Here is a 23,586-nt window from a genome sequence, read left to right on the forward strand (position 1 = left end):
CCGCCGGCGCCCCCCGGCCCGCTCACCCCGGTGCCCGCAGGTCAGCTGCAGAGGGCGGTGAGGCGCTGCCCCCAGCTCTTCACCGTGCCCCGGAAGAGGATGGCGGCGGCGGTGCGGCTGCTGCGGGAGCGGTGCCTCTTCACGGCGGAGCAGTTGAGGGAGGTGCTGGGGACGTGCCCCGCCGTGCTGCTGGAGGAGCCGCGCCGCCTCCACCACCACTTCCAGGTGAGGGGCCGGGCGGGCCGGCCGCGGGGAGCGCCTGCGGCCTGGCGGGCACCCGCCCCGGCGCCCTGCCTGAAAGACCCTGTCGCACCCGCAGTACGTGTACTTCAGGATGGGGGTCCAGCAGAAGGAGATGGTGAAGGCCCGTCTTTTCCGAATGCCCTTTGCCGAGCTCAGGAACCGGCACATCTTCCTGGAGCGCCGGGGGCTCTACCAGACCCCACACAAGGGACAGACCCAAACCAGTAACCCAAAACTGAAGGACATCCTCCAGCTCCCGGAGAAGGACTTCCTGGCCAGCCTGGCCCGCTCCACCCCAGAGGAGTACGAGGTCTTCAAGAAGCTGCTGGCTCAGGAGGAGGACGAGGACGAGGACAACGAGGACGAGGAGGACAGGGATGCACTGTATGCAGAGGAGGATTTGGACAGTGAAGAAAGTAAACCAGCCCGGGAGTGAGGTGCCCAAGCTCTCCCATGCTGGCACACTCCTTGGCCCCACTGCACTCGTGGGTGCTCTGGACCACCACCCCACCCAGGCACCAGCCTTGGTGGCTGCTTGGGCTCCAGGTGCGGGGCTCCGCTGAGGGGCAGCAATAAATCCCATATATCAGAATACATATTCCTCATTCCTCCTCCTTAACCAACTACTTTAAAAAAATAACCAGTTTCCATAAAGTGTTTTTATTTAAAAAACAAAAACAACCAAACCAAAATAACGAATTTATTTCCAAGGCTAGGTTAAAACCTTCTGGCTGCATTATGTATTGTGCTGCCTATGGGGCGGGAGGCGGCAGGATGCTGTGCTGGCTCGTAGCAGGGCCGTGCTTCCCCTCGCTGTGGGGACAGGCCCCACAGCAGCACCAGCTGGGCCCAGGGGCTGTGCTGAAATGGGACTGTCCCGTGGCGGGGCCACCTCCACCTTTGCAACATTGGCACTGGTCGCATGGCTGACAAGGTAGGGGTGCAAGCAGCCCCAAAACCTCCCCTCCCTTGTGGGCAGCAGAGACTGTTCTGGCTTTCCCCTGGCCCTGCTCTTCCAGGCAAGGGCTGGCTTCTCATTCCCTGGGGGAGACAGGACGCCTGGGCTCACCTTGCAGCAGGAGGAAAATGAGGCAAGTCCATCTCTGACTCCAGTTCTTCTCTGGGAGCAGAGCTAGAGCCTGTGCAGGAGGGGAGCATCACACTGGTCCTGGCTTTACAATGGCCCTGCCCCTCCCAGGCTGCTGCCAGATGCCTCGGCAGCTGCTCCTGCGGGCAGAGCACTCTTACGCTGCTCCTGGGAGGGAGAGGGTGGTGGCAGGAGCAGCGAAACTCCTGGGCCTGTTCTGCTCTGAGAGCATCTTCCGGGCTGCAGCTCGACACTCGTGGCTGAATAACAAAGCACGCTGCGATGCTCATGGGAGGGGAGGGCGGCCCCACGGGGATGCTCCCCACGCTGCTGGGGAAATAACACTCTATACCATAACTACGATATATCTCTGGTATGTATTAATTTATAATATACACTGTGTATGTCAATACACAAATCTATGTTTAACTAGTGTTGTCATACAAACTCACAAAAACTAGGAACGTTTCTAAGCTACGCTTTTTCCTTGCCTGCCCTGCTGCAGCCAGTGGGGCAGCCACTGCATGCTGGTCCTCTCCTGCACAGACAACACAGCGCTGGCATCTGGGCACCGGGTGGTGCCATGGGGAACGTAAAGGCGGCAAGCAGCTCAGGGGGATGGCACGGGGAGCTTGCTTCATCACCGAGCCCATGCTGTGCCCTGCCCTGGCTTGGAGGCAATCAGTGTCAGAACAAATGCGGTTTTAACACCTCAGCTGATAAATTTCACCCTACAGATCACTTTTAAAATTCTTTCTAGGTGCTCTATTGCTTTCTGAGCTAGAAATTTGGTTAAAACCAGGGATTGTTTACAAAGCAAAGAAAAAAGGCAGGCAGTAGAAGCTGCCTCTATTTCCCCCGCTAGAGCAGAGAAGACAAGGATGTGCCTCCACTGCCCGCACTCACCTCACTGCTTGGGGGAAGCTGCTCACCATTTCTAACTTGTCTACATAGGGAAGGTCTCCTCCAACCAGATTGTTGTGGGCCACATTTCAGGTGATAGCTAAGGCTTTTCGGTCTGCATTAAACTGTTTTATTTGGGGGTTATAGGTAATTTATAACCTTGGATTACGAAAACAGGTTGGTGCAGATGCTGTTGGCAGGGAGCTGGGCTCAGCCCCACCGACGCCTGAGCAGAGCTGGGAGCCCGTTGCTCGTGCAGAGCAGCTGGAGGGGGGCTAAGCGGGGCTGGTCCCTTCGAGGGGCAGCCAGCCAGCCACTGCAGTACACTGGCGCTCAGCTCCTCAGGGGCAGAGAGGCAGCCAGAGTAAGGCAAGCCAGAGCGAAGGCAGTGCTGGTCCGGCGGAGGGAGGGGAGTGCTGCTCGGCGTGCCAATCCGGCTGCATGTCCCTAACGGGCTGGAGGAGACGGAGAGGCTGATGCCAGGCAGGAAGGTTCCCCCGCTGTGTTCAACCCAGTGAGCAGATCTGATCTTCCTGGTGTTTCAAAAGCCCTTAGATGTGGAAAGACGAAGTTTCTACTGCTTTGAACCCTGTGAAGGAGCAGGAGAGGAATGAGCTGGTGTGCAGAATCCCCCAAAAGCCCCACAGCTGCCTCTTCCCACACTGTGCACCCGTCTCGGGCTGGGAGAAGAGGACCTGCCCTTTCCAGGGCTCCAGCCTTTGCCTTGCACAGGCAGGCAGCAGCTGGGCCCTTTCTGTGCAGGAATCTCTTGTTCATGCAGCTGCAGAGCTGCAGGGAAGCAGAGCATTGCCTTCTGCTCCTCCACCCCAGCCAGAAACAGAAGCCCCCAGCTGCGTGCCCAAGCCCGACCAGCATGGCAGCTGGAGAGCCCTCGCACCCCCTCAACATGGCAGCATGAGCCTGGGCTGCACTCTGGCCTCCACCCTTCTCCTCCCCGACTCCCAGTGCAGTGGCAGGAGCTGCCCCTGCCCGTGGCTGAGGAGGGCCTGGAGCAGGTACTTACTCTATGGCTTCTTCAGTGTGTGACTGTTGCTTGGTTTTCTGAAAGAGAAGGGAGGAGAGCAGCATCAGCCCTGCAGCCCCACAGCCGTTGCTCGCAGGGAGGGCATGCAGAGCTGGCGTCTCAGCCTCGGTCATACGCTCGTCGCACTCTGTTCTGTGCAGGGTGCCTGCACCCCTCTCCCAGTCCACCCCCAGCATGGGCATCCCTGCGTGTGCTGGGTGATGCCAACTGTCTGCATCCTCCTGTCTCGGGCCACAGGAAGGCTGGCGTGCTTGGAGCGCTGCTGCTAGCTGTACCTGCTGGTTCTCTTCTCGGAACCGGTGCCCTCGCAGCTCTCCTTGTAGCAGATGTCCTGATGTACCTTGTAGACTCTCCTGTACCTGCACACACAGCAGAGGGGCAAGTTGTAGGGAATAACAGGGACAGATCTGCTTTTATGAGTGCGAGGGGGGAAGTCTGGGGGTCTCCACCATTTCCTTCCAGGCTGTGGTAGCCAGCCTCGGTAGGAACGGGTCTGAGCCTGCTATGCCTGAGGGCTGATCCCACACAGCCAGGCCCTTGTGCCTCCATTGCAGGAAGGCTGGGCGAGACAGGGGACAGAGCAGAGGCCCCCATGCCCTGGCATTACAGCAGGGCTGGCCCCAGCCCTCTGCCTGCAGACAGGAGAGGCAGCTAGGAGCTGAGCTGGCAGGGGATCTGCTGCTGCCTGGAGGGGGGGTCACGCACACCAAATCCAACCTCACTGCCACGTAGGGGGGTAACATCGCTATAGGGCTGTCATTTCAGCAACACCCTGCCCTGAAACGCAGCTGGTGGGGCAGCCCCAGGGGCTCGAGGGCACATGAGGCTGCTCAGCCTGCGCTGGGGAGAGGGCAGCTGCCAGTGGGGGTCTGCGATGGCCTCGCGTTCGCTCTCCCTTCCCCGGAGCTGAGCTGCAGGGAGACATCCCCGGCTCTGAGCACAAGGGGAAGCGGGGAGCACAACCTGCAGGCAGTACTCACAGGTAGTGGCAGGTGCCTCCTTCCCACACGGGGAATGACTTGGTTTCCGAGTACAGCCGTGTGCACGAGTGTGGCACCTTCTTGCAGGCTGCTTGGGGAACAGGAGAGGGGAGCTATCAACAAGCCCGTCTCTGGCCCTGCCTGCCTGTGCCCCGTGGCAGGGGGGTGGCAAGGCCCCCCTGGCTTCCCCTGTGCTGTCCTGGAGGGCTGGCCTCAACAGAGCTGACGAGCCAGGAAAAGCAGAGCCCCCAGCTTTGCAGTGCCCAGATAACTACGTGGGCAGGGCAGGAGCCTGACTTGCCTGGCAGCAGTGGAGGGCTCGGCCAGAAGCAGGGAGCAGACCTGCACTCCCAGATCTGCCCCAACTGGCAAACACAGAGCCCAGCCCCTCTCTCTGCTCTTGACACAGTGCAGCCCTCTCTAGCGAAGCCTGGGCATGGTGGGAGCCCCCTCAGCTGGAAGGAGCCAGGTGCTGACAGGGTGTGCTCGGTGACCTGAGCCCTGGGCGACCTGTGGCTGGGACAGCTGCCAGGCTGGGCACGTGCCCGGGCAGAGGGAACTCGGCCCTCTGGCAGCAGCACAGCACTCACCCAGCTCGCAGAGCCGGCCCTTAAATCCCGGGCGGCAGTCACAGTGGTAGGACTCGGCGTCCCTGGCGCAGGTGCCTCCATTCCTGCAGGGGTTTGTGGAGCAGTTCTGCCCCTCGCCTGAAAACACATATGGATGTCAGACCCCAGGGCCACAGCACAGCCCTGCCCACCCCACCCTAATGTGCCAGGGTGCTTCTGGGGAGAGCTGCAAGCTGGCAAGCACGGATGGGGCAGCTGGCAGTGGCCCACGCCATGTCCCTTGTGTGCTTCCCGGCAGGGCAGCAACAAGAGGATGCCTGTGGGGCCCAGGCTGGGTCCCTGATGCTCATGCGTCTCCCCCCGGACTTACTCTTGCTTTTTGCCTCGTGCAGCTGCAGTGCTAGACTGCCCTGGCTGGACACCTCTGCATTCTCCAGCTTCACTGGAGCCTCCGGCTCTGGGCAACGAGAGGGTCAAATGTCACCTCCAGCCAGAGCCAGACCCAAAGGCAGCCCCTCTGATAGGATCCAGCCTGCCCGCAGCATCAGGGAGTTGGTCAGGCCTGAGGCGGTGGTTTAGCCTTTCCCAGCTGGCACCCCTAGAATTAGGGTGACCCCCTCACCCTTCTTGGAGGGCTGTGGGACACAGCCATCAAGTGTGCTGGGCCCCTTCCTCACCCCACAGTGTGGGGTTCCCAGGCCTAGCAGGGTATCTTGAGCTGGCACTTACATCCCTGGTGTTCCAAGGATGGCAAATGGGGGGGGCTAGTCCTGGGCTAGTGAGGGGCTTCTTGCCCAGGTGCTCTCCTCAAGTGTGAGGGGCTGCGCTGGAGGGCTGCAGGATCACTGCCTGGGCTCCTGCTGGCAGGGGAGAAGACCAGCCTGTACCACAGCCAGCATTGCCTCCTGTCACCAAAAGTCCCTCTCTGGGCTCCCCAGCTGGCTGTGAGTCAGCCCTCTGCCTGGATAGGGGTCTAGCAAGCAGGTCAGATGTTCATCTGCCCAGGGAGAGGTGGGAGGGCTCTGCCCTCCTCTATGACTCCCCCAGCCCTACAACAGCCTGCCCGGCTGCCACCCTGTCCTGGGGGGAGGCATAGGAGATGGCACTGGGTGACAGAAGGGGAACAGAAAGACAGCAGAGCACTTACGTGTCTTCACAGTGATGGATTTACTCAGCGCAGTGCCAAACCTGGTGCTGATCCTCCCTCTGCCATCCACCAGCTCGGTGAACCTGGGACAGGAAAGCCATGAGGGTACAGAATACCGTGGGTCCCCCAGGCCACAGCCGCCCCATGCACTAGGGCTGGAGGCAGCTGGATAAAGCACTTCCTGGGTGGCATCAGGCTTGGTGCAAGTCCTGCGGGCTCAGCGTGGGGGACCTGCTCACAGGACAAGGGCCTGCCTGGCTCAGGACCCCAGCAGGTGGGCAAGAGGCGCAACCCAGCAGGAGTGTGGCTTGACCCTGTGCACGCCCGAACACGGGATCTGGGAAAAGGGGCTATGCTCAGCCCGATGCTTGCGCTGAGTGCTGGTGAAGAGCCAGGAGTGCTGGAGCAGTGCCTACCTGGGGGCTGGCGAGGGCTCCTCAGCTGTGTCATGATCCGCTAGCAAGCGGAGCTCGGGCAGGAAAGCTGGGGGCAGCCTGTTGCGCAGGACCCGGGGGTGTCCACCTTGGCTCCACCGCCTCTCTGGAGCCCCATCCCTCTGCACTGCAGACCAAAGGGTTACGCTTAGCAGGAGGCAGGCCATGAGTCAGCACAGCAACCCAACTCCCAGCCAGTCCCCTGGTCCCCAGGCTGCCATTTAGGGCTCTTTGGGAACATGTGCACACTTTCCACATGCCTGGGCTGTGAGCCCTCGTCCCTGTGAAGCATCACCGAGCTGTACCTCTGCATCTGCCCTCTGCTAACGGAGGGCACCCTGCAACCCCCCACCTCCCTTTGCAGGGAACCCGTATCCTGTCCCCACAGCCTGCTGCAGGCACCTGGTTCTGGGGCAGCAAGTCTCCATGGGCTTGTTACTCTGTTGGTCATCTGGTTTCCTACCCCCTGCCCCCCTTCGCCGTTAGCTCATTGTCTCCCTTGTGCTGCGGCAAACTGGCAGTGCCCCAGCCCCAGCGAGCCAGACACTCACAGGTGGTGACGTAGAGGTGGATGGGCTCACTGTGCACTTGGCCTTGCTCTGTGTTCTGCACAGCCGTCACGGACAGGCGGTACCATTGCCCAGGGAGCAGGTCCCGCACTGTGTAGGACACAAGCTTCCCATTGGGCACATAGCGGCTCTTCACACTCTGAGCGGTGGTGACGTTGATGATGTACCCCTCCACGGCACCGGTGGGTGGCTGCTCCCATGCCATGGACACAGAGGTGGTGGTGACACGGGAGGCGGTGAGGTTTTGGGGGGGTAGAGGCCCTGAGGCAGGCGGGAGGTAAGGAGAAAAGGGGTCAGCGCTGGTGTCCCCGAATGGCGACTGCTCTACTTGCTCACACGCCACCTTATAAGCGTGCCAGGGCCCCAGCTTTCCTGGCCATGCTGCGGCTAGCCCTCAGCCCAGCTCCAGCTGTGCAATGCACCGGGAGGAGATGCTCAGCGCTTGCTCCCTGCCAAAGCGGGCAGGGGCCTCACTGTACCTGGGTCTGGCCCTTGCTCTCCAGCTGCCATACAGCAGGGAATGAATCAGGCCCGCGTGGGCTCCACGTGGGGCTGAGCTCGTGCTGCCCTTGGGCAGTGAACAACATCTGGCAGGGGAGAACGTGCTGCTGCCTTGCCTGCCCTTCCCAAGAGCTGCCTGCATGCCTCCTACCCGCCGTGCTGGCCAGACAGGCTGACGGCTTTCACACCTTCCCCTCCCTGCAGCTTTCCTGCTGGCCATGAGCCGCAGCTGCCGTGGGCCTGCCAAGCCCCAGGGCCCCTGCAGTGGTGGGGTGTGGTGAAGGCAACCCCACTCACTTGTCCACACATGGAAGGGGGCCGTGGCCAGACTCTCTGAGGGGTGGTCTTCCATCCCCAGGCCGCTCAGCGTCGTGACGTGGACGATGTACCTCTCTCCTGGTTGCAGGTCCCTGTGGAAGAGGACGTCAGGGTGGGAAGGGGTAAACTGGGCAGCCTGGAAGGGCCAGCTGGCCCGGCACCCGCCTGCCACCCCACTCACAGGAAGGTGTACTTGGCCACGCTGCTGTTCAGCTCCACAGTGCGGTCTGCCAGGTCCCCCGGCTGGCGGATGGAGACGCGCACCCTACTGACGGTGGAGTGCTTGAGCCGGTGGAGAGCCCATTGCACCGTGATGGCGCTGGCTGTCACGTTCGTGATCTCAAAGCCTTCCACCGTACGCGGTCCTGGCCGGAGCAAGCGGAGAGGGCTGCGGTCAGCCTCTGGTCATTGTGGGTTGCCCTGTCCCTTCCCCATGCCCCTGCAGAGGGGCTCCTGCCTGCCCTTCTGGATTGGCTTCCCCAGCAGGAGCAGCTCAGTACCACCTGCCCTGCTGGACTCACGCTCTCCCATCCTCACCACCTGTGGGCAGGCAGGAGGCACATCCTCTCCCTGCCTGCAAGGCCTCCTGCCATCCATGGCGCCCCTGGGGCTGTCCTCCTCTCGTCCCAGCCCCCCCCCACCAGCTCCAAAGGAGCCACAGTGCCTGGCCCTAAGCCCACCTAAGCGCGCCCCAGGAGGCCATCCTGAGCGCAGTTCTCGCTGTCCCCGGCACCCGTCCCTGGCTTGAGGCCTCCCGAGATGCTGTGGCCAGCAGCACAGCCCCTTGCTATGCCCAGCGCCATGCTTGCCTTCTCCTTCCCTGGGCTTCAGTCAGTCTCAGCCCGCTGCGGGGGTGGGGGGATGGGGCCCACAGGCTTTCCTGCCACCATCCCCCTCTCGTTACAGGGCAGCTTTTCTAGGTCTAATCCCCTCCATCCTCAGTTTGCACTTGATTTCCACATCCGCCTGCCCTAGAAAGCAGGACTGCAGCTGCTCCGCCTGCCCATCCTCCCACAGAGGCATCACTGTGCCCCCCTCCCCTCTGCCTGCGGAGCAGAGGTCCCTGCCAGCCTCTGCTCTTTCTGGCACGTCCCCACACCAAGCCTGGCAGGATGATGGGGTGACTCGCCCATGGGGCTCGTTGTCAGAGATTGCCCAGCCCCGCTGGCCCACTGGCATGGGGGCTTCTCCAGCTCAGCCAAGCAGCACCGGGGACCCGCGCTACCCTGGGCTCAGTGATAAGGAGTAACTGGTGCAGCAGTCGCAGCCTGGCCCTGATGAACAGGATCCAGGAGCAGTCCCTACTGCCGGCTCCCTTACCAGCCCCCGGGCAGGGGCCCGGTGAGCTGCAGGTGGGTTCGGTCCCCTTTTATTCACAGCAGAGAACAGCAATTCTCTGTGCTGAGCGCTTTCCAAAGGCCCCAGGCTGGATTTTTAGGATCCGCACCACCAAACCCACCAGGGTTTGGCACAGGCCCGGGCTGCGGCTGGAGCCGGCGACAGGGGGGATGTGGCACAAGCCCTGGCGCCTGCGGGGGCTGCAGGTGCTCACGACCGCGATCCCCCCAGGGACGCTACTCACTAGTGCGTGTGGTGAGCATGACGGGCCTGCTGATATCGTTCTTGTTGTTCACGTTGCGTTTGACTGAAAAGACAGAAATATTGTAGGCTCTGCCGGAGGCTAGTGCCCGCAATTGGTGGGCAGAACGACTTCGGTCCACAAAATCTGTCCTGCGGTAAGAGCCGTCGAGGGATACGTACGTCACGGCGTAGCCGTCAATGAGTTGCCTGGCGGCTGCGTCCTCAGGTGGGTGCCAAGAAATCAACACACCAGTGTCCTCCACCCTTTCCACCTTTAATGAGGTTGGTGGCAGCAATTCTTCAGGGTGTGGGCAAAAGCAAAGGGGAGAGGTAACGCCATGAATCTTTAGAGAACAGACCCCGGCAGCAAGAGGCAGGGTGGCAGTGATGGAGGACGGGGCCCTCGCCCTCTCCCTCAGCACGCCTCGCAGGGGCCCTGTGGGTGCCAGCCACCACTGGCCCAAGAGGAGCCAGGGCACCAGGAGCGCTCCCAGCCACCGCCACCCGGCAGCACCGGTGGCTGAGCACCTGCCGCCGCCTGCCAGGCCTAGGGTGCCGGCGAGACGGGGCGAGGGGCCCCAGGGAGGCCGGTGCTGGCAGCGAGAGGCTTCCCTCGGACGCCTCGGCCTCCCCTCCTGAGGGCATCCGAGGGATCGCCGTCACTGCAGGGGGACCAGGGAAACCCGTCCCTGGCGTCCTCGTGCAGAGCCCGGCGCCTGTGGCAGCAGCTCAGCACGCCAGCGCACGCCCGACACGTCGGCGGGGCCGGGCTGCCCCCCGCGGAGGCAAGGCCCCCAGCCCTGCCCGCCTCAAGGAGAGCTGCTGGTCCCGGATGGCGTCGAGCCCCTCGCGGACAGTGGCCACCGCCGGGCCGGCGTCGAGCCCCGCACCACGTCCTGGTGCCGCTGCTGAGGGCCTTTACCTTTTTCGCAGCTCTTGCCTGTGTAGCTGACTTTGCAGGTGCAGCTGTGGGTGCCATTGCCAGGCAGGCAGTAGCCTCTGCTCCCGCAGGGACTGGAGAAGCACGGATCGCTGGCTGCGGAAGAGACGTCAGGCCCAGTGACATTAGTGGTGCCAGCTAGCCAAGCGGCCGCCCCACACCGAGCTGCCCTGCCCACCTCACCTATCTCGCAGTGGTAGCCGAAGAAACCCTCTGGGCACACGCAGAGGTAGGAGCCCCCATAGCTCTCGCACTCTCCTCCGTTTCGGCAAGGGGCTGACTCGCAGGCGTCCACTTCTGGAGGCATGAGGAGGCCAGCAGTGAGCGGGGGTCCCCAGCATGCCGGCAGCCAGCTCCCACAGGCAAGTACGGCAATGATCCCTCCCAAGGGGGCAGCAGGACGGATGCACAGCCGGGGGCTCAGCACAGCTGGTCTGGACCCAGAATCCCACCCAAGCACTGTGGTGGCTGCATCCCCTGGCATGGGGTGGACGCCTTTGAAAGGGGATCCGTCACTGGCAGACACCTCATTCCTCGCTCCCTCCCCACCAGAGTTTTGGGGTCAAGGTGCCCAAGAGAGCGACCAGCCGCCTGGCTCAGTGCCGGTCCTGGCAGCATGCCGGTGCCCACAGTCCAGCCTCCCACTGCCCCGGGAAGGGCAAGTCCCTACCTGTCTCACACTGGGTCCCCACAAAGCCCTCGGGACAGTAGCAAGTGAAGGACCCAGGGAGGTCCCAGCAGGTCCCGCCGTTCTTACAGGGCTCTGACTGGCACTCATCGACATCTGGGGAGTGGTGGGAGAAGAGGTGCCAGCTCAGCATAGCGATGGGGAGCTTGGAAATGCAGTGCTTTTCCTGCAGGGTGCAGACCCTCCCCACATTGCTCGCTACCCCCAAGCCCACCAGCCAGGAACAGCCCTGCTCCCGAGGCCATCAGGAGCCTACTGCCCCACACCTGCCCCTGCAGGGGGGCTGCAGTAGGAGCTGGGCATGGAGACATGCCCGCAGGGACACCTGGGTATGGCTGGCAGCGTGGGGGGCTTTGCCAAGAGGTCACCTAGGGTGCCTGTGGCAGGTCCCCTTCTCTGACCCACAGCAAGCATCCTGCCTTCTTCCACCACTGTCCCAGGCCCTGGGGAGCTGGGCTTGAACTGCCTGCCACAGAGTGCCACCAGCCCCCATGCTGCCCATCACCCCCTTCAACCAGCACCCGCACGCAACCAAGACCATGTGCATACACAGGAGCAGGAGCACAGCACAGCCAAAAATGTGCTACATCAAGCTTCTTTTCTCCCCACATCTTGGCCAATAGCTTTGGAGCCAGGCAGGGCACTTCCCACCCAGATCCTGAAATCTGGGGCTTCTCTGCACAGGCTTAGCATGCCTCGGGAGAAGTCATTGCCCCATCAGCGACAGAAATGCCCACACGGCATCCATTAGTGGGAGGACACAAGCAGTGCACATGCCCCTGCAGCCCTGCCTGCTCCTTGGCCCAACTGGGAGCAGTGTCTCCCTGCCAGTGCATTCAGAGCTGGCCAGGGGCTCTGGGAGAGGAGCCCTCGCCGCAGGCTGATCTGAGCATGCAGTTGGGAGACTGAAGCCAGCGCACACAACTGCAGGCAGCCCAGCTCCTGGTCATGGGGTTCAGGCCCTGGGGGCTGTGGGACGAGGAAGGGTTTCCTATAGCGGCCTGTGGCAGCCCTGAAGCATACCCAGCATGGTCACTTACCCGACTCGCAGTGGTGGCCGGTATAACCTGGCTCACACAGGCACAGGAACTCGGCAATGCGGTCCTTGCACTGGCCACCGTTCAGGCAGGGCTGAGACAGGCACTCATCAATCTCTGCAGGCATTTGGGCAGGGGAGAGACAAGGCGAGAGACGTGAGCACCAGGCAGGGGTCCCTGGGGTGCTCTGTCTGCAGACATGGGCAGGGGAGAACTGGAGTACATGTCCTGGGGTCACCAAGCCATGGTCATGACCACGGCCCACTGGGACTGTGCCCTAGGGCTCAGCCACTCCTCGGTGCTCCTCACCATCACATTCGGGGGGGTCGCTCCAGACGCCTGGCAAGCGGCAGACACGGGGGTGGTTGTGCTGACTGAGGGTGTAGCCCAGCTCACACTGGTATTCAGCCAGCGAGCCCACCTTGGTGGAGTTGAAAGAGGCCTGGGCGTGCTTCACCTCGCTGGGGACGCCACAGTCGACCTCTGGAGAGAGACAGTGGGGTGAGCAGGGCCTACAGACGCACCCCGAGCTCCCAGCTGACAGGGGCAGAGCAAGGCCCTTACCAGACTGGCAGTGCTTCCCTACATAGCCCATGGGGCACGTGCAAGCATAGCCCCCGCCGAGGTCCTCGCAGGTAGCGCCGTTCTCACAGGGGCTAAGGAAGCATGGGGAGGGCACTAGAAGAAGAACGGAGCAGAGAGCGACTGCTGCAGAGTTGGCAGCGGCCAGGAACTGGAGCCCTTCCCTTCCCCCCCCCAGCAGCGCTGCCCTGACCTCTGGCAGGGTGCAAAGAAGAGTTGAAGCACTTCAAATTACAGGGAAGGGGGTTCAAAGCAAGCAGCAAGGCTCGCTTGCTGCCACCGTGACTGTCGGGTCTGCCGGCAGTCCCAACAGCTCCCCAGGCAGCCTGCAGCACTGGTGCACCCTGCTCACACCTACCAATCTCGCAGTGACGGCCAGCGTAGCCTGGGGGACAGTCACACTTGTACTTGCCGATGTAGTGGAAGCAGGTGCCCCCGTTCTGGCAGGGCCCTGAGGCACAGGGGTCTGGCTTACCTGGGGACAGAGGGCAGGCAGGAGCTGAGCAGCGAGTGGGACGACTGCCGCCTCTCCTCCCCAGGTGGGGGCCATGGGGCCATACCGATCTCACAGTGCTTGCCGGTGAAGCGGTAGGGGCAGGTGCAGTGGTACTCGCCATCCGCCTCCCTGCAGGTGCCCCCGTTGCGACAGGGCCCCGTGCTGCAGAGCCGTGGCTTGGCTGCAGAGAGAGGGCCGAGAGCGGGGGTCACCCCCTGCTGCTGGCACCCCAAGAGCCACCACCTCCCACCAGCACCCCACCAAACCCCTTGCTATGGGAAAGCCGAGTGCACCCGGGCCTCACAGCCCTGGGCTCAGCAACACCTTGAAACACCACCCGTGCAGATGTGTGCTGGGGCCTCAGGGGACCACGGATGCATGATGCCTGGGGACTGACGGCCACTCCTGAGGTCAGAAGCTCAGGCATGCAAAAAGAACTCCAAAAGCGATGGTGTTGTGCAAGAAACACAACTGGATCGGCAGCTGTGACCATCAGGGGCCGTGAAGGGAGCCACACAATCCTCCCTCACCCTGTGGGATGGGATAACCTGCACCCACTTCCAGCTGCAGCTCAGCAAGCGGCCGCTCATCTCCCACAAGGGTCCAGGCTCTTCTCCCACCCCCTGCCAGGTCCTGGGGCTAGCGGGGAGCTCTGTACGGGTACCTTTCTCGCAGTGCTTGCCAAGGAAGCCTCGAGGACACTCGCAGGTATATGAGTCATCATGAACCTCACAGGACCCCCCGTTCAGGCAGGGCTCTGAGTCACAGGGGGATGGCATCGCTGCAAAGCCAAACACAGGGCGTCACTGAGGACTTACGACCAGGGGTGCAAGGGCTGCTCCCTGGCTGATGACTGTATCCCTGCTCACACCTCTGGCCTGTTGCATGTGTCCCTCCCTGGGGCTGGTCCCGCATCCCTGCGGACAAGACTTACTGTGGTTGGTGCCGTAGTCAGTGTGGCAGACACAGAGGTAGCTCCCGCCATACTCCATGCAGTACCCACCATCCGGGCACTGCGTGTTCATGTTGCACGGCGTGGTGGTGACTTCTGCAAACACAGGGCCAGCACCAGCCTCTGTCAGCCAGCAGCAGGACACCCAGCCAGCTGCCTGGCCAGAAATAGGGGTCTCCTAACTTTGCAGGGTCTGATGAGACAGGAGGGACCCTCTGTACCCCACACCACAGACCGTGAGAATGGCAAGGGCCAGCCTGGATGCTCAGTGAGCTTTGGAGCAGGAGTGCAGGAAGGCTGTGGTTCCCCTCCCTACCCAGGGGGGCCAGGCTGGGGCCAGGGGCTGGGAGAGGGACAGCTCAAGGGGGAGCAGTGGAGGTGGAAGCATTGCCTCCTCACCAGGGGACAGTATTTCCAGGCTCAAATTCAGTGCGTGCCCCTGGTACCGTGCTAGGCTCAGGCATGGGCAGAATGTCTCCTTGCTTGCCCGCAGCCTGCCTGGGTCAAGCATCCAGGAGAGGGAGCAAACACAGCGAGTGAGAAGCCCTCACCTACCGAATTCACAGAGGAGACCAAAAAACCCAGGTGGGCATTGGCAGATGGTGACATTCCCCTCCAGACAACTGCCCCCATTGCGACACTCACAGCCCTCCGAGAGTTCTGCAAGAGAGAAGACAGGAGCTTCCCAGGACCCCTCCTGCTTGCGGGGCTGGGACAGCCACACAGCCTTGCTGGATGCCACCCATGGGGGAAGCTCAGGTGGACAGCAGCCACGAGCCTCCCCCCAGACACCCAGGCACAGTCTCTTTCAGCAGGACAGACCCACTGTTAAGTCCAGGAGCCCTGAACGGACTCTCCGGAGCTGCTACTTCTCCCTCTCAGGAGCACGAGGATTCCCCTAGAGACATGACACCCCACCAGAGAGACCCCCACGGGTACTCACTGTCTCGACAGTCCTGCCCGGTGTAGCCCTCCCGGCATTCGCAGATGTAGCCCTGCTCTGTCTCCAGGCAGCTACCCGCGTTCTGGCATGGGTGGGAGAGGCAGGCGCCAGGCACACGGGGCCCACCTGCGGGGAAGGGGGAGGCTGAGCCAGAGCCACCCCAGCCTGGAGCTGGAACACCCTCCGTCACGGGGGGAGCCAGGGCAGAGCTGGTCTAGCCCACCTTCATGCCGGAGACCCCACCGCAGCTGAGCAGCCCCGATGGAAGGAGCTCCCTCCCAGCAGCACCACAACCCCTCTGCACATGCTGCCTGCCAGCTTTTGGCACTGCCTGCGGCTGATACAGCCCCTTCTAGACTCTTCCCGCCTGGCTCGTCCGAAACCAGCTCCCGTGCCATGCTGGGCAAGGCATGCCTCCACTCACCGTACTGGCAGTTGTTGCCGTAATAACCCGGGGAGCAGGTGCAGATGTAGCGGCCAGGGCGGATGTAGTTGCACGTCTGCCGGTTTCTGCAGCTCCGGTCCTCACAGGAAGATGAGTCTGGCGGGGGGGGGGAAGGAAGCGAGCATGCAATGAGCAGAGCCTGGCCCTGGGAGAGGGGCCGTGATGGCCAGCAGAGCATGGGGGACACAGTCCCTGGTGCAGGTGGTCCCGGGGCGCAGGCGGTCCCGGGGCGCAGGCAGGAGCAGGCACCTGTCTCACAGCGCTGTCCCACGAAGGGCTCCAGGCACACGCAGGTGTAGTTATCAACCATGTCGACACAGTGCCCACCGTTCAAGCACGGGCTGGACTCACACTCGTTCACCTCTGCAAGGGGAGGCCGGGAGGGGCGGTCAGGCCAAGCGCGGGCACTGCCAGGCTGCTGGTTCACCCGCTGCCTCCCATCCTGGATGATGCTTGGGAGGAGGAAGGCGACAGCCAGAAAAAAAAAAAAATAAAAAATCAGTGCTGCCGGCAACACCAAGCCCTCTCCTCCCAAAACTACAGCCGGGGATGAAGCAGGGTGGGAAGGCAGCCTGCCAAGGCGCGAACTGTCACCATCTCCCCCCGGTGCCTGCTCCTGCCACCCACCTGTCTGGCAGTCTGCCCCCGTGTACCCCGGCTGGCACAAGCACGCTGCCGTCCCATTCACCACCTGGCACCTCCCGCCGTTCTGGCACACCCTGCTCTCACATGGTGACTCTTCTGCAGCGGGACACCGGAAAAAAAAAGAGAGCAGGGGCAGGGATCAGCCCAGGACCAGGACCGGCACGTGGCATCCTCTGCACACACGGTGATGCTGGGGCCGGGCAGAGTGCAGCTTGGAGCCACCAACGCACCCTCCGGCGGGAGGTGGCGGCTGCGTCCCCAGCCACGGCTCTTCCCAAAACCCTTCCTTGGGCAGCTCAGACCCTTCATCCCCTTGCGCCTCTCAGATGCCAGCGTGCTGTGCTGGGTGTTTCTCCCTCCCTCCCTTCCCTGAAAGTCAACTCCCTGCTTGCCTTCTCCACTGGCCTGGAGGCTCACTGGGAGCCAAACACTTTGGCGGCACTTCCACCGGCGGGCGGAGGCCAGCGGTGGGGGAAAGCGGCTACCATGGCCCCTAACAGGGACCAGGAGAGTCCCCGCTGGCTTCGAAAGGCTCGGGACCAGAGCATCACCTGCAAAAGCAGGGCCTCCGAGACTTCTGTTTAAGCACTAACCACCAGTTTTTCTGACTAAGGGAGCGGTGGCAGGGAGAGGTGCTGACAGCAGGGCTGAGCCAAGCCCTCGGCAGAGCAGGCTGCCAGCGGCAGGATGGGCTCACAGCCAGAGCAAAGTTTCCTTTGCCTGCATCAAGCTGAAATCCAACCGGCCATCGTAAACCGCTCGAGCCCAGCGGCTGCCACAGGAGCCCCAGTCTCGCAGAACCCCCCCCCCCCCCCCCCAAGAGTGGCAGTGCCCCCCAAGCCTGGAGTCTCTGCTCTTCAAATGTGGCAGAGTCAGCCCTGCCACACCAGCAGCCCCATACTCACCGGTCTCGCAGTTGGTGCCTCTGAAGCCCGGCAGGCACCTGCAGCTGAAGTTGCCGGCACCATTGAGGCAGGTGGCTCCGTTCTGACACGGGTGGGAGAGACACTCGTCCACATCTGAAACAGAGCCCCGTGTTGGGACAGGAGCTCAGGGCAGGGACAGGGACAGCCAGCACACAGCAGTGATGCCAGGAGCGAGACCTGCTCCCCGCAGCGAAGTGCCAGGAGCTCAGGGCTGGCACTCACCGACATGGCACCTCTTCCCAGTAAAGCCAGCCAGGCAGGAGCAGGTGTAGGAGGGGTTCCCCGTGATGCAGTCCTCAATACACTTCCCCCCATTCAGGCAGGGCCGCAGTGTCAGGCAGACAGAGGCTGTGGGGACACCGGTGCCCCCCCGTCAGCCTGCACCCCAGCAGGGCTCACCCGCCGCCTTCCAGCCACACCAGCGCCAGGGTCCATCCCCGTGCCCGCCCGGCTCCCCAGGGTGCTCGGGGAGCCCATGGGGGCTGCCTGCCTCACGGCAGGGCAGGGTCCGCTCCTCACGGGCTCCCCTGGGACAGAGGGGCTCTTTTATTCCTCCTGTGTGAGGGGGAGAGGCTGCACAGAGTCAGCCCCGCCAGCCAGGGGCACATGGATGTGCCCTCGCTTATCACCCAGGGCAGAGGGAAAGGGGGACAGGAGAGCCCACGTACAGCAAACCCACCCGTAACGCGAGACACACGCAGATCATGGGTGGGAAAACATGGCTGGGGGGAGCAGGGATGAGGAACGGGAGGCTAGGGGCGCTGCAGGGGATGTGTCAGGACCCCTGGGGTGGGGAGTGTGGCCCAGCCCTAGTGCCCCGGCCAGTGGCACCCAGCAGCCCTCCACATGGCTTGCCCCAGCCTCCTGGGACTTACGGACATATGCATTCCCCGAGGGTGCCAGCCCCTCGTGCCCTGCCCTGCCCTGCCACGGGCCGGCAGGGTCCCGCCTGTGCACCGTCACCTCCTCCCCAACCTCCCTCATAGCTCCGCACAGGCTCTTTTAGTCTCAAAAGTCTTCCTCCCCTCCCCATTTGCTCTCCCAGCCCCTTCCCAGCCCCCGGGCACCTGTGGGTGCCATCCCCAGCCACAGCAGGCACTGAGGACGGTCCCCCCACGGCTGCCTCCCCTCCCTCCCCAAGCCCTTCGAGCCGCCTCCTCCACCCCGCAGAGGTGGGGGTTGAGGCAAGGAAAGACGGGGCTGGAGAACAGTGTGGGGTTGGGTTGGGAGTTAAATAAACCTAACTGCTGTCCTCTTACTTGTATTGCTGCAGCCCCCCACTTGCACCTGGGCATCATCGATTCTGAACACCCAGCGCCCGGGGATACCCACATTTGTCGTCATCTCCACGTCAGCGATGTCATCGGTGCGGGATCCGGGGATGTTGAAGTAGCGCTTTCCATCACCGGCGTTAAAACCTGCCTGGGAGGACAAGGGCAGAGGGTAAAGAGACATCACTAGTGCAAGGGGGAAGGCGGCTAGAGCATGAGGGCTCATCTCTCCTGCCACTCAGCACCAGCAGCAGCATCGCTCGGACTGACTGTCCCCTTCCACAGCCACCAGCCAGCACTCAGCCCTGTCCACACGTCGGGACAACAGCCGACATGATGGGGCGAAGTGGCCACCCTGCCCACTCGGTCCCTCCCCTGGGATTCAAAACCCATCCGCTTCCTCTCCACCTGCAGCATCCTGCCTGCTGCAGGCTGGCGGGCAGAGAGCCAAGCACGGATCAACTGCCAGTAAATTCACACATCCGAACGGGTACTGGGGTTTCTGCGGGTGTGGGTGTTGGCCTTTTTTCCCTTAAACACAAAAACGCACACAAGGATGAAATAAAAATACAAGCAAAAGCTGTGCTGGCTGTGGCAGCTGCTCTTAAAGGCTGAGGTTAGGAAGGAAAAGGGACTAAGAGGCAGCAGCCAAGGCAAAGACGTGTGGTTTCGGGATAACAAAGCCCCCTGTATGGTCTTGGCTTTGGGAGCCAGAGCACACACGGATATTTAAGAACTTTAAAAAAAAAAAATAGCATGGGGAGGCTTTCCACCTCCAAAAAAACCCAAACCAGGAGCCACAAGCTTGCAGGGCGGATGCGTCCCAGGGGCCACGTTTGCCGCTTACCTGCGCCGCGATGCCGCCGAGCCCAGCAAAGTCCCCCCCACTGCTGGCGTGCATACCCGTGGTCCAGGTGATGGACTCATAGTTGAAGATGGTGAAGGAGAGCTTGCCATCTGTGATGAGAACAATCTGGAAAGTGTTTACCTGCAGCAGGGAAGGGAAGAAAGCAGTGAGTGGGCAGGAAGAGGACAGGTGAGCCAGCCAAAAACCAGTCAGAAAATAAAATGATGGAAAGAGCATTCAGCAAACGCGTTTCTTTGAGCCCCAGTCCTCCTCTGCAAGAAAAGACAGTTGGGTTTAATTATTTTTAACCCTAAGGTGTTGTGATCCCCCCACCCAGCACCCCAGCCAGTAGGATAACTCACTTCTCCTGTAAGGGGAACAGGAAAAGTGGGGAGAAATGTGGTTATCAGTCCTCTGGAAGAAAGGCACCAAACCCCATTAGCAACCGGCTCCTCAGCACAACTGCAGGCAGGCAGGCAAACACCACCCTGCTGCTGCCTGAGAAGGGGGACACCGGCGATTTGCAGCCTCCACACAGCACAAAGAGGAGAGTTTGGTTTTGCCAGCCTGGTGCTGCTCTGTCATGGCAAGGCATCGTGACGGAGCCGCCGGGGTCAGCTTAGTCCTGCTGACGGGTCTGTGCCACATGCAGCAGGAGTGCCACTGCCGTGGAAGGCACCGAAGCTCCAGCAAGATGCTCCTTTTAAAAAAAAAAACAAAAACAAACAAAAAAAAACCCTACCCCTAAATTAATGGCTGCTCTGCCCCTGCTACTCACCGGTGAAAACGAACTGCCCCCGAAGAAGGTCACTCGGTACCAGGTGGCGATGAAGACCCACTGTGCGGAAAACCCCGGGAACTCGGGGAAATACTGTGCAATGTCCCTGCTTGCTCTCTCTAAGATGGGCTGCTCGGTGCTCTCCCGGTAATACACATCGCCTGCCCGCCGGTTATCCACGTCAGCCCAGAAAGCAGCCACCACGCGCCGGTCCTTCGAGATGGGGAAGGCCACCGGTGTGAACTGGGACACCTCCTTCAGGAATGAGATGATCCCGTTGTTGTTCACCTGCAGAGAGGGAGGGAAAGAAATGGGTGGCCACAGTTGATTCCTGCTGCCAGCAGGAATCCATGTTTAGAGGTGCTTTCCATTTCACCTTTTTTTTTTTCACCCCCTCTTTCCACAAACATTGGAGCGCTTCCCCTTCCTGCCCTTGGAAGTGGAGACGTGCCCCGGCACCCGCAGCCCCCCACCCCAGCCGCTTGCTCGCTGGAGTGCGGCTGCAGGGAGGCAGCTGCCTGAACAAACCCAGCCCTGTTCTCCACTGCGGCCAGGCCAGGGGAAGGGGGAACAGCTGAGAAAACTGCGGCAGCCCCAGCGCTTTAAACAAACAGCACCCAGTGCACTTGGCCAGCTCACTCTGGTGTTCTTGGCGGGGACGAGGGGCTGTTTTGTTCACTCCCTGCTCTCTTACGGCTGACATACAGCCTGTGGGGCTGGGGTCTAGGTCGTGCCCCAGCCAGGCAGCCACCGGCCCAGGACGGGGGGAAGCCTTGCTGGGCAGGAATCCATCCGCCGGCATGCATGGTGCTGCAAGTGAGCTAACGAGCGGTCGAGCTAATGAGTTCATGCCACCAACCCACGCAAAGCCCCCAGTGCTGGCTGGGCCTCAGCAGGCTGCTCTCATTAAAGCGGGGGATGCCAGACACCCAGGGCAAGATACTGCAAAGTCTGAGCCCTTCCCCAGCACTAATTAACTGTGGCAATTAGGGTCCTGGGATGCCTAGCCCAGGGACACATGGTGGAAGCGGCCCTCAGCCCAGGGAAGGAAGCTGCTGCCTGGAGTGCTGCCTCCTGGCTTGGGGATGCAGGGAGAGGGAGGAAGGAGGGGAAAACCCCTGCCTGCACTGATGCCTGCTCAGGCAGCAAGGGGGCAGGGATCAAAGGGAAACACTCTTGTTCTGACGCCCCAAATTCCCAGGAGGAGACGCTGCCAGCACCCTGCTGCAGTGGCAATCCCAGTGGGGCAGGCAGCTCCCAGCTGCTCCACTCCCCTGCCTGCAGTGCTGCCTGCAAGCAACAGCAGGACAGGCAGGAGTACACAGCCCCCCAGCTGAGCTCCCTAGCGTGCAATGCCTGGCTCCGGCAGCACCGGCCCGGCAAGCCCCTGGGCTGCAGGGTGGGAAAGGGGGGGGCACGGTGCAGGCAAGAGGCTCTCCAGCGGAGAGAGCAGCCCTGGCACGAAGCAGGCAGGGACAGGCAGCAGTGTCATGCTCGCGTGCCGACAAGGAGCTGGGAGCCAGCGTCCCGCCAGGAGCCATGCCGAAGCCAGCGTGCCTGCGCCCCAGCTGCCTGCAGGCCCAGGCTGGGGGTGGGGGGGAGGATGATGGGCTGTGACAGCCTCGTGCAGCCCCTGGAGAGGGTCCCCAGTCCCCGAGGAGGGTCCCCAGCCCCTCTATGTGAGCACAGAGCAGTCCTTGCTGTGACTAAGGGGAAGAGGATTCCTGTTTCCCAAAGCCTCTGTAACCCCGCGGTGTCCACAGAGGAACATTCTTCCCCTGATTAAAGCAAGATGGGAGAGAGCCGGAGCCAAGAAGGGCTTTTTTTGTTGTTGCTGGTTTTTGCAAAGGAGGAGGGGGTGGTTGGAGGCAGCCCTCAAGGACGAAGGTTTCCAGGTGAGCCCAGCCCCACACCAGCTTCCCTCGGACAGCTGCTCCCCAGGGAGCAGCAGCCCTGCCAAGCAGACCCCCATGATGGGGTCAGGCAAGCTGGCCCTGCAGAACCAGGGGGGTCTAGGTTCAGGGGAGGTGGATGCACTGCCCTCTGACTCCTGCAGCCCCTCCAAGACCCAGAGCTGGGCTGGGCATCCCATATGGGACACCCATCACGTCACCTGGCTTCTCCCAGTCTCTTCTATCCTCCCACCGTGACTCAAGCCCCAAGCCCAGGTCCCTCCTGCCAGATGGCAGGACTGGTTCTTTTATCGGAGGGAAAAAAAACACCGGCGAGGACCAAGGATCTCCTGTGCTTATCCGAGGCAGCAGGATGGTACACTAGCCCAGCTCTGAGATTGCACCGAGGCGATGCTCAGCCCTCTCCTCTGTCAGCTGGGTCGGGATCATCTGTCAAACCGGGGAGAAGGGACTAGGATGCTGGAGGATTCACTGTGCCAGGCGAGAGCTGGCGTGGGAAGCACAGACCCCATCCCAGGATGAAGGGCTGGCATTTGGAACTAGCACCACCCAAAAGGCTCCAGGGACAACTGGGAACTTGGAGCTGCTCCTCTGCCTGACGGCCACAGCCGTGAGGGACACGAGGGGCCAGGCATGACTCAAGCTCTCTGGCCACGGTCCCCTCAAGGTGGCTCAGGAGCTGCAAGGGAGCACATCAGCTGGGGTCCCAGCAACCCGGTCGTCCCAGTGGGCACAAGGAGGAGAGGAGAGAGAGTGGGATGTGCAGAGCAGCCAGCCAAGCCCGCTGCAACACAACCCAAAGGGCAGCTGTGTTTATTCTGCATTGCACCCAGAGCCCCGTTGACACCTCCTCCCTGGTGAGGGCTGCCATTCAGGGGCTGCAGCACGCCTGCTCCGAGCTCTTGCCCACCAGCCATGCCCCACTCCCCGCCGCTGGGACCCCCACCGCACACTGCTGTGGGGTCAGTCCCCCGAGGCGGGGGCATTTCTGGCTGCAGCCAGGACTAAGGCCAGGGCTCCCCACCATGGGCGAGCGCTTCATCCAGCATCCCCAGCATGGCGGGGCCAGGACCCTCGTTGCACCACCCGAGGGGGCCCTGGCCCCATCGAGCTGGGGGCCCAGCACGCTTCCCAAGCCCAGGACCCCACCGGATCTCCTCACGCCCTCAGCACGCCATCATTCCTCTGATGCTCCGAGTTCAATGGGGACCACCCGAGGGCCCCCGTGGAAACCCAGATGCACTTGGAGCCATCTGAGCGGGATAGTAATTTAAAACTAAAATGAACTAGGAGGCCCTCCCCGCCGCCCCCCGGTACTCACGTAGAGGCCGGTGTGCCCCGCGCCGAAGAAGGGGAAGGGGAGGGAGAGGGGCCGCAGCTCGGAGCCGCCGTCGTCCTGCTTCCGCGTGGCGGCGTCGCCCTGCGTGGGCCCGAAGGGGTAGAAGTCTGCCAGCGGCACCACGCCGCCCGCCCATAGCCACTCGCCCAGGGCCACCAGCACGGCCCAGCCCGCCAGGCCCCGCATGGCCGCCGGGTCCCGCCGCTCGCTTCTCACGCCGGCACCAGCCACCGCGGCATGGCGGCGGGGCGGGGGAAGGGCACCCGCGGACGGGCACGGAGCTCGGAGATGGCGAAGCGCGGGGCTCGGCTCGGCTCCTGCGCGGAGCCGATCGCTGGGAGCTGCGGACGCGGAACCGGGCGGCCGCTGCAGCTCGAACCTACGCCGCCGCGCCCGACCCCTTCACC

The 23,586-nt window shown here is 62.4% G+C and overlaps 2 protein-coding genes across 2 annotated transcripts in view; one reads left to right on the forward strand and one right to left on the reverse strand.

The window, feature by feature from the left end:
• The window catches only part of MTERF4 (mitochondrial transcription termination factor 4), a 954-nt gene extending 275 nt beyond the window's left edge, over window positions 1–679 (forward strand). The window contains exons 2-3 of the mRNA XM_010561296.1: window positions 41–225; window positions 320–679. Of these exons, the coding sequence (XP_010559598.1) occupies window positions 41–225; window positions 320–679 (545 nt within the window). The remainder of the gene's footprint in view (window positions 1–40; window positions 226–319) is intronic.
• A 2,011-nt stretch (window positions 680–2,690) lies between these two features.
• Window positions 2,691–23,365, reverse strand: SNED1 (sushi, nidogen and EGF-like domains 1). The gene is made up of 32 exons (XM_010561266.1): window positions 23,162–23,365; window positions 19,928–20,215; window positions 19,150–19,290; window positions 18,291–18,453; window positions 17,254–17,379; window positions 17,011–17,124; window positions 16,088–16,201; window positions 15,710–15,823; window positions 15,440–15,556; window positions 15,016–15,141; window positions 14,628–14,732; window positions 14,055–14,168; window positions 13,785–13,901; window positions 13,185–13,301; window positions 12,983–13,099; window positions 12,607–12,720; window positions 12,352–12,525; window positions 12,046–12,159; window positions 10,988–11,101; window positions 10,300–10,614; window positions 9,379–9,675; window positions 7,978–8,161; window positions 7,776–7,888; window positions 6,960–7,238; window positions 6,391–6,535; window positions 5,975–6,057; window positions 5,198–5,284; window positions 4,849–4,965; window positions 4,259–4,346; window positions 3,554–3,637; window positions 3,258–3,295; window positions 2,691–2,822 (listed from the first exon to the last, which is right to left on the reverse strand). Exons 1-31 carry the CDS (start codon window positions 23,363–23,365, stop codon window positions 3,259–3,261), a joined length of 4,422 nt encoding a protein of 1,473 aa, XP_010559568.1. The 3' UTR covers window positions 2,691–2,822; window position 3,258.
• Window positions 23,366–23,586: the final 221 nt, after the last annotated feature.

Source organism: Haliaeetus leucocephalus, unplaced genomic scaffold (genome assembly GCF_000737465.1).
Source record: "Haliaeetus leucocephalus isolate CR32 unplaced genomic scaffold, Haliaeetus_leucocephalus-4.0 Scaffold143, whole genome shotgun sequence".
In the NCBI taxonomy this organism is placed as follows: domain Eukaryota; kingdom Metazoa; phylum Chordata; class Aves; order Accipitriformes; family Accipitridae; genus Haliaeetus; species Haliaeetus leucocephalus.